The following is a 17,336-nucleotide window of genomic DNA, read 5'->3' on the forward strand; positions in this document are numbered from 1 at the left end:
GGAACTAAGTACATGTTCTTTACTACTGTTCTTTTGGGTGGGGGGTTGTATGAGGTATTTATCGATAGTCAATGTATTATCAACAGTAGATGCAGTCAGACAGCCTTTAATGATGGGAAACCGCCGTTATATAAGCCAAATATAGTTCTCTCCAAAGCCACCAGGCTCCATTTGCGAAATCAGTAATTTCAGTAATTTTACCTCACAGAACGCAAGACTTGCTGCCTTGATCTGTTAGTTTGTGTTGTTATTATGTGTTATTATGACTTTGGTGAATCCAAATTTACCTTTTCAAACGCCAAAGTCGAAAAATAACACAAGAAAACAATTGAGGCAGCGGTAGGCCAGCAGCTCCCATGTTCTGCCAAGTAAAATGACTGTTTCTGCCAGTGGAGTTTGGTTGAGTGAGACAGAGAGAGAAAGATTGTTTATGTAACAGAGGTTTTGCCATCAGAAAAGGTTGTCTGATGGAAAGGTGAAGCGGTGAAAATATTCTAAATATAGCGTACTACTTAAACAGCACCTTACTATCCCTCTCTGCTTCTCCAAACTGGGCGTGTCAACCGGCATCTGCCAGGTAATACACTGACCTCTGATAAAAACCTCGTACAGCCCTACTTCAGTAAATCTGAACTATCCTTTTAACTTAAAACTATAATAAAGTTACTTAAATATACAATGCATTTTAAAAGATTAAACCGGTGGCTCCCAACCTTTTTGGATTTTGGCCCCTTACAATAAAGCTGTATCTACTTTGGACCTCTTGTCACATTTCAGATCTCTGAGTTGCCGGCAATTTCGCCACAGAGTGATTTATTGTACCCTCTTAACTTCTCAGATGGTTTCATTTCAGTAATTGTTCAAGGCCCCAGATGGGAAAAAAAACATGCAATATTTAACAAAAAAGGCAAGGATTAAAGCCCAAAAACATTTTCACAAATTTGTGTTGCAGAACTTTGTTTTTCTTTCATGTTGTGACCCTTTATAAGCTGTACTTTGGAGGGGTCCAACCTTAAGACCAGGAGCCACTAAAATAAATTACCTAACTGTATATAAAATTGTAGCAACAACAGTAAAAAGCTGCTTACAAGTTGATTCATCAGTGTTAAAAATGTAATAATGTCATTTATAATAATATATCAGTAACAGGGGACATTTTTCTGCAGAATGTTTTAATACTTAAAGGACATTTGGCTTGTAATACTATGTGATTAAATAGGATTTTGAACGCAGAACCTATCCACGAGGACTTGATACTTCTTCCACTGCTGCAGTTTGTTTGATTTACTGAAAAAGAAAGTATTAGCACAAGTTCATGTAGCCTTTGTCAAAAGTCCAAACTGCCATCAATTTAACTGTGATGGCTTTTAAGAGGCAGACCAAAGTCTTCAGTTTTATTTGTGTTTTGATACGACTGAAAGGAATTAAATTAAGCTTGCAGTGTTTCAAACACACAGCCATGGTGTTCCTAAACTTCACCATCACGGCCTATTAGCTTTGGTGAAGGAGCCAATAATGTGTCCATGATTCAGCGCTGCCTCTTACACAAGATAAAACACAGAATCCCCCTACACTTGCTGTTTCATGCACATGAAATCTTGTGTCCTGAAATGGTGAAAATGATCAATTTCTGGGAATATAGCCATGTTATTTCAGCCCTGCTTCTTCTTCAAAAGTAATTTGTTTCACTACATTTGCAGTAAAATGAACAATGGAGCACATTTTGAGGCAAAAATAGAGAAGAGAAAAAGTACAGAAAGTTTTGATAAAATCACTGAGGCTATTAAGCCCAATTTTCAGGATGAGCTGTGTTTTAATAGATATGGCAAAGATGCCAGGAAAAATATGCTCATAAATCTGTGAGGATGTATCAAACCTTGATACATCAAAGAGATTTACGATTTAATTATACCATGTTAGAGACTGAGGGAGGAAGCCTGCTCTCAGAGGAGTAGCCTGTTCAAGGTAAGAAGTGAAACAATAGTGTTTTAAGTTACTAGTTGTTACAACTGTATGTACACTGAGTTTCACACATGCTACAATACAGCAGCCTGACCTATTTTAGGATTTTGTGTCCTAGTTTCTTTTTTTTTTTCTCAGAAATAGAAACATTAGGAGTAAGAGACATATTTTGCATCCTTTTTTTTCATGATTTCCTGTCTTACTGTACCGTCCTGAAACCAGCGCTGTGGTTTACTTTCACAGTTGGACTTCTAGAGAACATTAACAAGCTGTTCTCACTGGTTTTATTTTCGTGTGTGGTTAAAGTTATTGAGAGAGCATTCACCTCAGAGCTTTTGTCGGATTTTGTCTGATACTTAACAGCTATAATAACCTTCTGAGTAATTTGCATGTTTGCCGTTTGGTCAAGAAAACAGTATATTCTCTTTCTAAAAAAGATCTTTTTCACTAAAGCCATTTATTCCTGGTGAACAACATGGACGGAAACTCTGCCTTCTCCTCATGAATTCTGTCCACTCGCCCGTTGACGTATTTTGTTTGCGGTCGCCATAAATGGCTGATGACAAGTGGCATTGAGGTTGCTTGTCAACAGTTGTGATGGAAGTTGAGAAGCACTGCAGCTAGAAATCCTGTGGCTTCTGTTAAAAGATTATGTACACTGTCTGTAACCTCTCTGTATGAAACGTATACTGTCGAGGCTCAGCATTAGACCAAACACCCGACACATCACATTGGAAGATATTTACAAAAGTCTGCCCACTGTTACTGTAATTGCGGGTCCCAACCCGGTGCACTGTAGATGTGGCTGGTGTGCATCCAAAACTCACAAACCCACACACATACCAGAGCGTGTGTCTCTGCCCTGTCTTCACAAAACCATAATGTCAGAAATATTTCTTTGCTCTCTTAACACATGATCATTACAGTTTGGTGAGATGGCTGCCTGACTAAGCGTTTTGGAGGCATGTCCTGACACTGTCTTATCGTCTCGTCTGCCAACTGTCTCTGCTCACACTTTGCAATTATGTGAACCCACAGTGCTGCACTCTCAAGCCTGGGTTGGGACCAGCATATTAACTGGAAGAGCCCCCCCCCGCCTCCCTCCCTCTGCCCAATACTCCATCATGAGCTATCATCCTCCTGCAAAGGATCAGAGGCAGAGAATAACTGTGTTCTGCCAACTGCAGGGAGTAGACAAAATAATGGAAACACCTCACAGAAAAGGATTTCAGCTTTGAAGTGCGTTAAAGTAGCAAGCAAAACTTTATATCATTCCAGGTGGAAGCACAATGTGCTGCACAGAGCGTGAGCTGCCACAAAAGCCGCAGCAACAAAAACTGAACCGAACCAAAAAAAAATGTGGATAGTGTAAAGATAAAACATTACTCCTGAGTAAAAACAATTAAAAGAGGTACATGAATAATACATGTGGGTTTAAGAAAACACCAAGAAAAGTGGAATTAAAACAATAAGAACAGCGATTGACCAATAAAAATAAGATTTAAGATATGAAGTGAGAATAAAATAGTATAAAATAAAATAAAATAAAAATTAGGACCAGCTGTTGACCAATAAAATTAATAAGACAAGTCAGTTAGAGGTAGTAAAAATGAAAAGACATGAAATAAAATAAAATATTAGTTGAGACTGGAAACCCAGACTGCTAAAAAGTACTAAAAGGAATGCTTTCACTTTAGTTTTAAAAGTCAATAGTGTTGGAGCACACCTAACATGATTTGGGTAGGATGTTCCAGAGACTTAGAGAATAAAAGCATAAAAGGCTATGTAACTTTTGCTGAGCTGCCACAGGGGACACAAATGGGAATTATGGGGTAACGGTACATGTTAAAACATAGTGTAAAGTGTGATAGAGTCATAAAGTCCTCAAACTGACTCAGTAATGTCATTTACATAGCTATATCCATGCAAAGTTAACTAACATCAGCTACGTTAGCCACCAAAAGATGTTCGTCATACCAGACCAAGTAAGGTATTTTATTGATTAGAAATTAAACTTTTCAGTCGTAGTTGTAACTTTATTTCTTCTTTCAAAAGCAGAGGTGTAGTCCTGTTTGTGCTGGAGCGCACCCATGATGTGCACATACACTTAAATTATGGCTTGATTCAGGTAATGTAACTACTCTTCTTACAATGATCTACATTAGACCACACAATCAAATGTTAGTGTATAAGTAGTTTCATTATGTTGAGAATATTAGTGGCAGTCTGTCCACATGAGCTCTCTCTCTCTGCTGTGACTGCATGTCTGCATCACACTTTTCTTATCTATTAAATTTCAATATGTCAACTTTTAGGACGAGTTAGGTGGAAGAATGCACACCGGTGTTGGAGAGGTGCCAACCATGAAAAAGTACAGGTGTGGAACAAGAGAGCTGCACCTTCTTAGCCACAATGCAAATAAATAATTTATTAATTTACTTCAATTGAGTGTATTTAAATCTAAACATTAGACTGTTTTTGCATTGTGGTCTCTCTTTCCACACCAATGCGACAACTTTTACCTTTCCATTTGTTTTATTGGCTCTATTTCAGGATATACATTTTAGTGATGACTGAATCTTCAAGCGCTCAAAAAAAAAGTATGATGCAAACATTGTATTGCATTGAATATTGTGTTTCCTCACTTGGAGAAAAAAGTGGTGAAGCGTCTTTCCGGTGAGTTCCAGCAGCACTGTTCAAAAGTTACATAGTCTCACTGGCAGACATTGCCATAAGTTGCATTATTTTAGGTTAAAAACATTTGATAGCTATAATAGAGATTCACTTTAAAAGATAATAATCTGCAAAACTGCATGAGTGTCAGCCAAACAAAAAAGTGCAAAATAATGTAAGTTACCCAAGGCACTGTCTCAGATAAATCATGATAACATATAAAAACACATCCAAACTGTATCGGCAAAGAAAAGCAGAGAGACTGTTAAACAGGCACAAATATAGTTGACTGTCATGTAAACTAAAACAAACCCACATTTATAGTGGTGCTTGCAATATTAGTTATTTCCAAGTCCATTTTCATCAAGTGTTTACCTAATTTCTTTTATTGAACCCCCTGTGTATTAATATGAATGCCTCATGTTCCGCCTTCAGCAACAACATCCACTGAACTGTTTTGAGCTGTTGTCTATGAAACGGCTATAAAACATAAAATTACATCACTGTAAGCACCTGTTTTGCTTTGATACATAATTCCAGTCTACAGTTGAGTTTTTTATTTGGAGAACGAGCTTTAGAAAGTTTCATTATGGCTGCTGCAGGCAGTGCACTTTTAGATTTAAGTGAAGAGGATTAGGTGTTTCCCCAAAGGGATCCTCGTTCTCTATAAAAAAAAAAAAAACAGTGCGGCTGCATTCCCTCTTTAGTGCCACGTGTGAGCTGCCATCTCCTTTGCCCGTGTGAAGTCTTCCACTAACCCAGCTGTGCTGGCTCCTTTTTAGAAGATCTGCCAGGCAGCTTCCTACAGCCCATTAGAGAGAAGTGATGAGCTGTGTGGACCAGTTGCCTTAAAGCAAGTTAAAGTGATTGTTCCAGGTCACAAAAGTGTTTTTTATTTGTTTTGTTCTGAAGTGTGTGAGGTTTTCTATAAAGCTGCCAAAAACTATTAAGGCACACACTGGTCTCCTTTATGTGAGAACAAATTTCTCCTGTACTGTTGCTTAAAATGAAAGTCTCAGTGAAATTTGTCACTGTCTAGAGAAGAGACCTCAGCTATCCTGTCTTGACTGACTACCTCCCCTTTTCAAATCAGTCTGGCCAACACAGGGGCCAGGTAGCTGAAATTGCTTTTTTATCCCCAAAATGCCTGGAAGGTTTTGTCAGAACCAGGAAAAAGTGGTGGTTTTGTCCGTATCTGTCTGGAAGCCAGACCTCTGCCCTCATGATGGAGGGGAGACAGATGCCCTGCAGGACAAAGGACTTTTAGAGGTTGCAATTCTCTTGACCAACGAGAAGCAAACAGGCACAGACTTACATACTTTTGCACACACTTAGAGAAAACTTGAAATCCTATATTTGGCTGTGTTGGTTATAATATTTCCTAATGACTGTCTCCTTTCATTATTCACAAGCAACTCCTCAATTCCCTCACTATTAATCTCATCCAGCTCTACTCTCTATTCTTGTTTCCTCCTGATTCCTGTGTACTACTGAGGACCTGAAAGCCTGCTCTGCTTCTTCTGTCTTGCTCCTGTTTGACTCAAAAAATGAATGCTGAATATAATAGTGTCCCTTCTCATTGTTAGTATAATACCAGTATGCATGTATGCTGTTTTGATGGGGGAGAAATAAGTAGGTCAGGACAGCATCTACGGTGTATTTTTTCCATGGGGTTTGTCTGACTGTGAGTGCTTGTTCCCCTGCAGAGACCTGTGCAGTGAACAATGGCGGCTGTGATAGCACATGTCATGATTCAGTGACAGGAGTCCGCTGCAGCTGTCCTGTTGGCTTCACTCTGCAGCCGGACCGCAAGACCTGCAAAGGTAAAGCAACGCCGTTCAAAACACACCTGTCACCAAATTAATCTCTCGCATGTTGTGTTGCCAGACACCTGGAGCTCACAAGAATTATTATCAGGCTATTTGCACTCTCCCCGCCCTCCCAGTTAGCACCTTTTCCAACCTGCTAGTTGGATTTTCCTTTTATAGACTGCACTATTATTGTTTTGCATCTACAATTGCTCTTACAGTGTCTGCATCTTTACTGGTGCCACCAATCGTACACTATTTTCTGCATATTTTGAGTACTATTTTGTCATGGCACCAGTTTTCTTGACAGTTTTTCCACTACATTACCATCACCCTCCTTTCTAAGTTTTGGCATCCTCGACTTGAGCAACCTGAACACTGCAGCAAGTTTTTTTATACTATGTCTAATAAAATCAATTCCAAACTTGTGGGTGAAACTGAGGATTATATTAGGAGACTCGGAAAACAAAGGCACTACTGACAGCTAAAGCAGACGACTTTGGAGAGAATGAGGACAATCTGTGTTTCCAGAAAAGCGGGGATAGGAATCTGTCATCCCTCTATGGCCTGTAATGTTACACTAACAACTCTGATAAAAGTACATTGGCTTATATTAGTTTGGTTTGAGAGGAAACAAGAGGAAAACAAACTCAGGCAGCTCTGGCACATGAAGACAGGGGCTTGCTGCAGGCTAGGCACTTCTGAAGAACGGAGACAAAGATGAAGCAAGGAAGGGATTATTTTATTCCGTTTCTGATGCATTTATTTCAACCAGATGATGAAGATTCCCTCAAGAGACAGACGCCTCATTTGTGATGATGATTCAGAATTAATCAGAGCCACTGCCAAACTTACCAAGGCAGAGCACCATCAAAAGCAGGGATGAGCACATGATATATCGATTGGGTATTGGCTGCAGACATAAAGAGCAAAGTAATCGGAGGGAGATGGACAGTGATGATTTAGAGGCCTTACTGCCAGGAGGCTTTACTGTATGAGAGCTGCATCCCATTACAGCCACACGCAAACTGATTTTAGCCCTTCTGAGGGCCAGTAAGGAAATCCCTGAAGCTCATTTCCAGTTTCTGCAAGACCGTCACGGCAAAACACATAATCATCCTATTTGGAAAAGGTCCACAACATTAGCTTAACTGCCTTTGTTCACCTCTCTGTTCAGATTCAACAACTTTATGAATGATTTTATGAATGTTTCTGCTATAATCTACACATCATTCATATTTAAAGTGATAATAGGCAAGTTTTCTGCTTTAACTAATCATTATGAAGTAAATGTTGATCGCACAGTGTAATGACTACAGAATGACACGATTTGCATTCAGATTTGTAGCCTATAAGCCTTGCTTTCACAAATATGTCTGCCACCAGGTACAATATTTCCCATGAAAATGAGGGCTTGATTAAAGGCTAAATGAATCATCAAACTCACACTTTTTCTCCTAATGCTTTTCACGTTACTCCGATGCCAACTCCTGCTGTCCCCTCAGCTCTACAGACTATTTCAGTGTCTTCATTGTTTTTGGGTTTTCCCATCCCAACTCTGTTTTGTTTCCATCCTTATCACTCTCAGTGCCTCCAGCGATTGAAGGGTAAAAAACAGAAAAATGATGTGAATGATGATGTACATTACCTGCCCAGCACGAAATGGCAGATAGACAAAGTTAGGAACTAGCTGGTGAACATAGTGGAGAATTTGGAAACTAAAGAGCCAGATATTTTCTCAGTAGTTGATGGTGGAGGAAAAAATCAGAGCAAATAGAGAGTAAATGCTGGAAGCACGTTCATCAGTTGGGCAGAAACATGGCTCTAAATGAACGATAATTCTTCTCCATAAGAGACCAGACAGTATACTGGATGTCTAAATAAGCTGTTTGTTCACAATAAAAATATATCAGGATCGCCATGTGTGTGGCCAAGAACATCACGTATTGCAGGTGTAAGTTTAATTTTGTCTCCTCTTCTTTCATGTGATGTGTCCATTCTCCTTAATGATTTTTCATTCACAGATATTGATGAGTGCCGTCTTAACAATGGGGGATGTGATCATGTGTGTCGGAACACGGTGGGCAGCTTTGAGTGCAGCTGTAAGAAAGGCTACAAGCTGCTGACCAATGAGAGAACTTGTCAAGGTAGGTAGACCTTTTCACTACCTTTTGCCATCACAGGGGATTAAACACAGTTTCCTGTGGATTACTACCCAAAAGCATGTCCTCAATTGTTTATTTTTTTTATAGTGTTTCTGCATTGTTGATCAAGAATAGTAAACCAAAAATGCCCTCCTAGTGGCACAAAAATGTGCTCCCTCCAGCCTGCAGAGAAGCCAAACCAGGCCTCTCTGGCTTGTTTGTCTGTTATATTTGGTGGTAGCCATCGCTCAGCAGGAGCTGGGAGGACTAGCTGCAGAACAAATAAAGAGTTTGCCATGGCCGAACACAGGTGTGGGGAATTAGAGCTCCAACTCTAAAACCTCTGCTGGTTCTTGGATGAATCAAGCCACTACAGAAACATCTGGTGAAAGAAGACAGGCAGGCTAGAACTGCGGAGCCGAGCTCAGCCTCTCTGCGAGTGGAAAAACAGATGACATGCTATTTTTTAATTCTCTTTTCTTTATTGATGTGGTCAATCAATATCCAGCCTGGTACACATCAATGTCATGCAATGGGTTTAGAATTGCTGCACTGAATCACACCACTCTGTACACAGAGCATAAACATCTTCTGTGGTCAATGAAAATATACACTGTGTCGCTGTGCTCTGCAGCCACTTACTTGTCACTTCAGATCTGTTCTGCCTTTCTCTCATTATTTGGAGCCGAACAATGCAAAGTTTATTTTGCCCAAATAACACAGATAACTGAGAAAATGTGGTCTGTGCATGTAGGAATGTAAATCACAGCCTGTTGTCTGTGGCACCATGCCTTAACCAACTCAGCCATGTGCTGTTTGGGTGCACAGGGGCAACGTTGGAACAGTGTTGTCCTTGTTTGGTGCTGTGTGTTTTGTCTGCAGAGAAGGGATGTGATAAAGCTCACCTCCTGTTGAGTGAGGTGTTGCCAGGCTCACACACACACTCCACACTTCTGAGTCACCTGTCTGCTCCTTATCCTCACCTCTCATTCCTTTCATTTTTCTCACCCCATGGAAAGTGAGCCAGGCTAAATGAAAAGCAAAATACCTCTCAATAAAGGGGAAACTACATCTTAATGATTTATCCTCTTATTCTCTGGTTTTTACCCCTGGTGTTAGTATGCAAATCTATGATTAAAGAGGCACTTTAGGGATTTAGGATCTCTCCTCCATAAGGTTGGGCGACTCTCAAGAGACAGATTTAAAAAAAGAAAATCAAAATAAAAGCAGCAGAGGAAGAGATATCCTCACTTTAAGTCCCTAGTATAGAGCAAGCTCCAAAAACACTTCATCCTGAATTTCCTTCAATGCAAGTCAAGTAATGCAACCAGAAAGTGCCTTTTTTTCTTTATTGAGCAATAAGTTTACAAACAAGGCAGGATAAATATTGTATCAAAAGTCCTTGGCATGTGTCTGACTTAGAAAAAGGAAACAGAATTTTAAAAGGGTTGTGTCTAGATTGTAACCCTAGATTTCTGAAACTCTCACAGATGTGCATTTAATTAAGCACAAAGTCAGGATGGTAGGGATTGGTGGGTATCATACGTGTAAACATCATGCCTCCCATTTGTAACGCAGGATTGAAAGAATTTAAGACCCCAAACCCATCTTGAGATAACCCTAATGACATCAGTATGACATCATGAGGGTTGACAGGTTCAGATCTGACAAAACTCTTCTAGAGCCACAAACATTATTAATCAGTTTTCATATGCTGATCCGAATGTTTGTATATCCGAGAAGTTCCCCTGTTAAGCGTGTGTGTTTCAGGGGTATTGTTTTAATTAAACAACATGTAATAATCCCATCATGCATCTCTCTTATGAGCATAAAGAAGATTAAGAAGATTAAGGGTGAGCCACAGTAAATGCCACCGTACAGTACCACAGTTTTGTTATTAAGTGCTTGGTGTTGGGTCATGGTGTTCAGTAACACTTAAACAGACGTTTGCTGTCTCCTCGAGGTGTTGAGATGTGTAAACTGAACTCTGGGTTTATCTTGGTTTAAACAGTCATGGTGTTTCCTTGCTGTCAGTGGACCGTGGCCCATAAGTCAGGATGGGGCATGCCTGCTGAGCCCCTGCCAGCATTCCTCCACCCTCAACACCCTCCCAAGTCTCCTTCTCATCTCCTTCGCACTCCTAATCCGTATGAGGGCACTCAGGGAGACGTTCATCAGATGTCACGTCTTCTCCAGAGGGAACATCTATGATAGAGCTCTTATCTGTTCTGTATAAACAACACTGACCTCTTCTTAGTTTCAGTTGACCTCATTTGCCTCCCTAGAATTTTATATTGAGGAAGGGTGGAGGTTAAAGTGATGAATTTAGTCCTGACATCCAGATCAGTCTCAATGCAGATTAACAGAGAAAAAGGTGAAGAAATAAATGATGAAAAGTCTGATTTGTTATTTCCAGTGTAAGCGATACCACTGTTCTAACTTTATCTTTTAATGCTCCCCTGCACGTACATCACTTCATGATGCAGTCTCGCCCACCCACTGCATACTTCACCTTATCTGCCTGGTAAATAAGGGTTGTAGTATCTGCAGTCCCAGATGTCTTCACACATCCACTCTGCAGCGTGGCACAACACAAAACTATATAATGATAAGTTGCAGATCGACTTCTGGCGTCATTTATTGCAACATTTTTTCGAGGGTAAACTCAGTCGCTCACCACGCCTAATTCCCAGAAGGTTTCAGACTCTCTGTTTAAAAGTGTGCTGCTGAGCAAAGTTTATTCTTAATACGCCAAAAACAATCACTTTTGCAATGCCTCATACAGCATGTGCAAGCCCATGCTGCTCTCATCTGCCACTGCTGTTATGAATCTCCTGAGGGGACAAACAGCGAGGACGATATGAGTTTGTTCTTGGAAAAGTTTTTCATCTTTATTTGTGCTCAATTTTGACCTCTCTGTATGCAACTAGTGCATCAGGTTCTTCTTTTTATTTGTTAGATGTTTAATCTAAACTGTGTGTTGTTTTATGAAAGTAGGTATATGTGATACATTTGAACATTAACCTGTGGATCACCTCCAAAGCACGTGTGCTCTTTTGTAAACTGATCACTTAATAAGTTCTTAATCTCTTAATTTCATCTTCTTGAGGTTCTCTCAACGTGTCTGCCAAGTATTAACCTCAATCACTGTCTTCCAGACACCGTCTTCCACTTGGACTTGTGTCAGACTCTGATGACTTTAGATTAAACTTGACAAAATAAAAAATAAAAAAAGACTTGCAACTCAACTTGGACTTCAACATTGGTGACTCATGATTTTACTCAGACCTGAGCCTTTTGATTTGACAATACTTGACACCTCCTCCCTGAAGCCCAAAGTTTAAAAAGTATGTTATTTAAAAAGTGTGCTGCCAACACTGTTGGGTAGAAGTGCATGACTCAGTAGCTTACTACTCTGCTCATTACTATATTATTACCCAGTAACGAGTAGTGTAACTCTGAGTTACTGGGTTATTTTTTGACCCAGGTCTAACATGTACATGTAGCAGGTCAGGGCAGGACACGTCAACTGCTAGTCAAAAAGATAAATGAAGAATGGAGGATGGGGGAGAGAAGCATACTTTCCACATTTGGAAGTATTGTTAATATTTTGAGTTTGTTTGACAGTATGTGGTGATGAATCTGATTTTGAAGACCACACTCAGAGAAGTCGACTTTGTTTCCACCACAGCGCACATCTGGACAGCTAACAACAACAGCTTTCTGGGTGTTAACAGTTCACTGGATCAGCAGCAAGGCCAGGGTGCAAAAGTAATATAGTTATATAACTAGTAACATAAGTAATTACTTTTGATACCAAAAGATACCAAGTAATAAGTAAAGTAATATTATTGCACTTGCTGTGTAACTTGCCCAACACTGACTGCCAATCATCAGTTTATTTCCCTTCATTTCCTGGATCAACTAATGTTAAGGCTTTTCATTCTCAGTCGACACTCAGTTTGCCTCAGTCCCCAGATGTCTTGAACCAATCCAACAGCATCCAATCATGTTGCAGAAGAGAACCACGAAGAACAAACGTTAGGTCACTGAGCTCCAGTTGGGAAAAAAATACCAAAGATAATTTTGTTTGTGTCAAATCAAATCAAGTCAAACAGTCAGTCAATCAAAATATGAATTGCAGTATGCAAAGCATGCAGGTCAGAGAGTACAGATGGAGACGCAACAACTCCTAACTTTGTTTGACATTTGAAGTTGCGCAAAAATCAGAAGGTCGAACAGTCGAGGCTCTGTTGTTAAAATGGCATTAGATTTGGTGAATAGCTCAATATGACTTGTTTAGGACTCAAAATTCAAAGTTAAGGATTTGTGACTTGAGTGCAAAGACTTGAGACTTACTTGTTAGTTGCAAAACAATGACTTGGTCAACACCTTTGATGTCTTCACTGGCTGAGTTCAGCGGTATTGTACGTGAGGGATTATGCCCAGCATGAATGTATGAATGAGTACAGACGTTTGTCAGTCTGTCTTGGTTTCTTCAAGGTAACCCATTATTTAACTGAACTCCTGTAATTGCTGTGAAATACCTGCATCATCCGTTTGATGCTGGCTGGCGCTGCCTCATAACCCAGAGGAGGCTCAGATGTACTGTAGTGGATGAAAGCACGATATTCCTGGGAAAACCCTGGGAACCTTTCTTAAACTAGCCAATTAGACATCCAGCAAAGTTGAAGCACATCCCCATTTTCTCCCAGCATGCGCTGCCTGGGCTTGACACAGATTATTGCTGACATTAAAGGAACCCTTGATCGTAATAAAACCAAATGTCATCCATCTCCTGTAGCTTCATGTATCAATCCTTATGGTCTCTAAGCCTGTGACATTTCAGAGACTTATCAGGATGCACGTGTAAGAGAGCAGAAAAGCTCAAACAGATAAGATGGAGAGGCTACTGACAGGCAGGAAGGAGCTGTCGCAGTGTGGATCTGCAGGTGTGATAAGGGTGACAGGGTCAAAAGTACCAAAGACACTAAAAGCAGGCTTTCTCCTATCTGCATCTGCCGCATTTCTACACTCTTGATTGCTGATTTTTGCAGTGATTTTTAACCACTATTTATCTATTTGGGCTTAAAGCGAAAGAATAAGATTCTGATTATGGGGTTTCTAAAAATACTGGATCATTTATGTTATGGTGAAGAGTAGGAAAGGGATTGAAGATGATTGACAGGTTGTATGCTGAGGGAACAAACGGCACTTCAGCTTCTTTTATCAGGTGAAGGGCAGACTTTCTTTTGACTCCTGCTGTGGCCGCTTGTTATTTCAAAAATACTTTGAAAATTCCATTTCAGTACATCAAAATGAAAACTGCAGTCTCCAGGAGGTCAGCCACTATACAAAGTAACAAACAGAAGGCGTCTTCCTTTCAAAAGACACTTTTTTTTTCTCTCTCTTGCGGCATGTGACTTGACCCACTGCAATTCATGACAAACAATGAATACAATACTGCACAATAGATGAAAACAGGAAAATACGCCATGACAGGGGTATGGAAGAGTCCTGTTTGAGAAATTGATCTTTTTTTTTCCTGCAATTTGTCTTTTAGTTTCTAACAGCATGTCATTCTCTCTGCACAGACATTGACGAGTGCTCTTTTGACCGAGCCTGTGAACACTCCTGTGTCAACTCTGCCGGCAGTTTCCAGTGCCTCTGTCATAAAGGCTACGTCCTCTACGGCCTTGCACATTGTGGAGGTGAGCCAGCACATCGCCCCGTCTCTTAAATTTCCTGTCCATCACTCTTCCTCTGCATCTGACACCTCTTTTCTAACCCTCCATTAGGTGCTCTTATGTTTGGCAGGAAAAAATATAACTACACTTGAGATAGATTATAAATGTTAATTTTAAATTATACTGACAGCTTACATAAAGCCACAATGCCAGATAGTTTTAGCTGATAATTTAAAGCATTTCATATACTTAAGATAATTGCTGATTAATTTCCAAAGCATACGTCAGTCTTTTAGTTTGGTTTCCCACTTTTCAGGCAGTCTGCTATGTGTGGCAGTCTCAGTCAGATGGCTGGTCCTTATTTAATTATTTAATGGATTGCCATTAAATTTTGTACAGACATTCATGAATCCTAAAGACTTTGATGATCCTGTGACTTTTCCTGCAGCACCACCATATGATTGATACTTACGGCTTTGAGAGAAATATCTCAAAAACTGTTTTCGACAACTATCATATTTTGTACACAGATTCATGATCCCCCTCTGGATTTGGTGATCACTTATGCATTGCCATGGTCAAGTCAGTTTGTCCAGTACTTTTGTTTATGTCCAGATACTTGCAAGAAGATTCATGTCAGTCTCTCTTATTTGTGTTTAGTGTTAATTAGCAAATGTTAGCATGCTAACTGGCTAAACTAAGGTGGAGATCATGGTTAACACTTTACCTGTCAAACATCAGCATGTTAGCTGATTATCATTGTAACCATGTTAGCCTGCTGATGTGAGCATTTAGCTGAAAACACCGCTGTGTCTAAGTACAGTTTCACAGAGCTGTTAGCCTGGCTGTAAACACTTACGTTGCATTCACATGTTCCTTGGATGGTCAGTTATCCCGAGTTGGGAAATCATGAGCTTTTAAGCCCTGATGTGGAAACAACCTGGATGCAACAAAGGATGAGGCAGGGTTGTGCTGTTGATGTGCTTGTTGCAATCCAAGTACAGTTCTATTCTATTTTATATTACAAACTAATTTTGTGCCCGACTCATTATTACACCAGTACTTCCTCTAAAATCAATAAAAATACTGATTTACTTGTTATCAGGGTTAATGCTAATGAATAACCTCTTTATTTAATGTAGTTAAAAAATCTACATGGATTACAAATTACATGTGAGCAAAAAATTGATATGCACTATATGAATTAATAAAAAAAAAAAAAACACGTATCAACCAAACTCCATGTTCCATGTTCCTGCATACATGGTATCAGCAGGCGGCAACTCAGTAAGTCATGTATGGAAATCTTTGACTTGTTTTTGTTGATCCTACTTGTTCATGTTAAATTTTTCCCACCCAGGAACAAATTTTTCAGATTATTCTGACACCACATGAAGGCACCCTTAGTCTTGTGAGTTAATGTATGAAAATCAACCTCACTAGTCAACTTGAAACATTTTGAAAGGTAGTCTATCAAAATCAACATTTTGTGGGTATTTTTTTTTATATATATGTAAAAGTCATTTTGATTCCAACATCTGAGACTTCTCAAGAAACAAACAAATCAATATTGCTGTTTTCACAGTGTCAGTTATTATTCATCTTTTCACCAGATGACTCGTAAATCTGGATGTTAAAGTATCCTTAAAAAAACAAAAACATGGAAGAAAAGTCCTGCATTCTTTTTATTTTAAGAATATTTTTGTTGCAGGTTAATCCTCTTTGATACATAAAAGGAATCTTATTTTTCCATTTTCCCTTTTAAGAACAACATTATAGCAGCATAAAAGAACATACAATTATAATTATTTGGTGGATTTTATACACATCAGTGGGCGAGATAAAAAGTAAAACTGATGTTAGAAAACAACAGCACAAACCAAGAGAGAAAAACAAGGAAAGGTTTAAAAAAGTATGAAACAAATAAGTAAACACATATGCAGCTACCACTGTTTCAGCATTATTAATGTCGATCCGTCATCCATCAACTTCGCCTCCTTCAGACCCCTCAGATGTTTTAATTCTGGTCCTCATTCCTTATCAAACTTGCACCTGTATTCTTGTATAATAACTAAATTTAACAAAATGCCTCTGATGGATTTCCCCTCTCAAACCAGCTTTAAGTCTCTGCAAGTTGATTTTCAAATGGACTGAAATGAGCTGAAACAGGTTGCGTCCTGGAAGGCAGGAAATCAATCAAAGAACTTACGCTACACTTGGCAGTAATGTAAAGTGCAGACTATTTGTGCTGTAGTTAATGGACTAAAACATGAAAAAAACACAATTATGGTCCTTCAAGGTGAAGTATGACCGCGTCCATCAAACGTTAGCAGGTACCTACTGTACTCTGGTGTGGAACAGATAGCAGAGACAGTCTTTGGTGTCAGGAGGAGGTGTGTGGGGGCGCGTCAGATCTGCCTAGCAGGCAGCAAGAGGCCCGCCAGAGCACATCAGGGTGTTGCAGCGTCCCTTTGATGGAGTGTGTATCACCAGTTAGAATCTGCTGCTGTCTCCAGCGCCTCAGGGCCTCACAGTAGTTCTGGGAGAGACAGAGAGAGACAGCATATGTACTCGAAATACATAGCTGTGCAGTGATTTGTTCTGTGTTTTTTTTTTTCGTCTGTGGTTTGACAGGTCGACTGATCAGGAATGTTGCAACAGAATGTAGAATGAGGAATGTTACTGAGACTAGAGAGCGGTAACGTGTAGTTGTATGCAACCACAGGGTCTACGCAAACACAAGAGCAGTTAGTTACACTGTCAAAAAGTTAAAAATGTGACTCACCTCATAATACTGCAACATGTTCAACTTTGGACCTTTGTTGCGTTTAATAACCCTCCCTTTCCCTGTGTTTCCTGTCTCTACTCTCAAAATCAAATAAAGATAAAAACGATGTGTAGGATTTGGTGATATCTGGCAACGAGCTTGCAGATTCCAAAGAACTTGTCTAATTTTCCCTTCCAAGTGTGTAGAAGAACCTATGTTGGATGTTAGGGCTGGCAAATTGGCATACGATGATGACCACAGTGAAACATTATGATGGATGATGAAATCGATGTTG

The 17,336-nt window shown here is 39.7% G+C and overlaps 1 protein-coding gene across 1 annotated transcript in view; it reads left to right on the top strand.

Moving 5' to 3' along the window:
* Positions 1-17,336, top strand: part of scube3 (signal peptide, CUB domain, EGF-like 3) — a 106,838-nt gene that overhangs the window by 74,486 nt on the left and 15,016 nt on the right. Inside the window, exons 8-10 of the mRNA XM_084720681.1 lie at positions 6,342-6,458; positions 8,468-8,590; positions 14,182-14,298. Coding sequence (XP_084576807.1) covers positions 6,342-6,458; positions 8,468-8,590; positions 14,182-14,298 — 357 coding nt within the window. The remainder of the gene's footprint in view (positions 1-6,341; positions 6,459-8,467; positions 8,591-14,181; positions 14,299-17,336) is intronic.

Source organism: Lutjanus erythropterus, chromosome 6, assembly GCF_056507025.1.
Source record: "Lutjanus erythropterus isolate fLutEry1 chromosome 6, fLutEry1.hap2, whole genome shotgun sequence".
In the NCBI taxonomy this organism is placed as follows: domain Eukaryota; kingdom Metazoa; phylum Chordata; class Actinopteri; order Lutjaniformes; family Lutjanidae; genus Lutjanus; species Lutjanus erythropterus.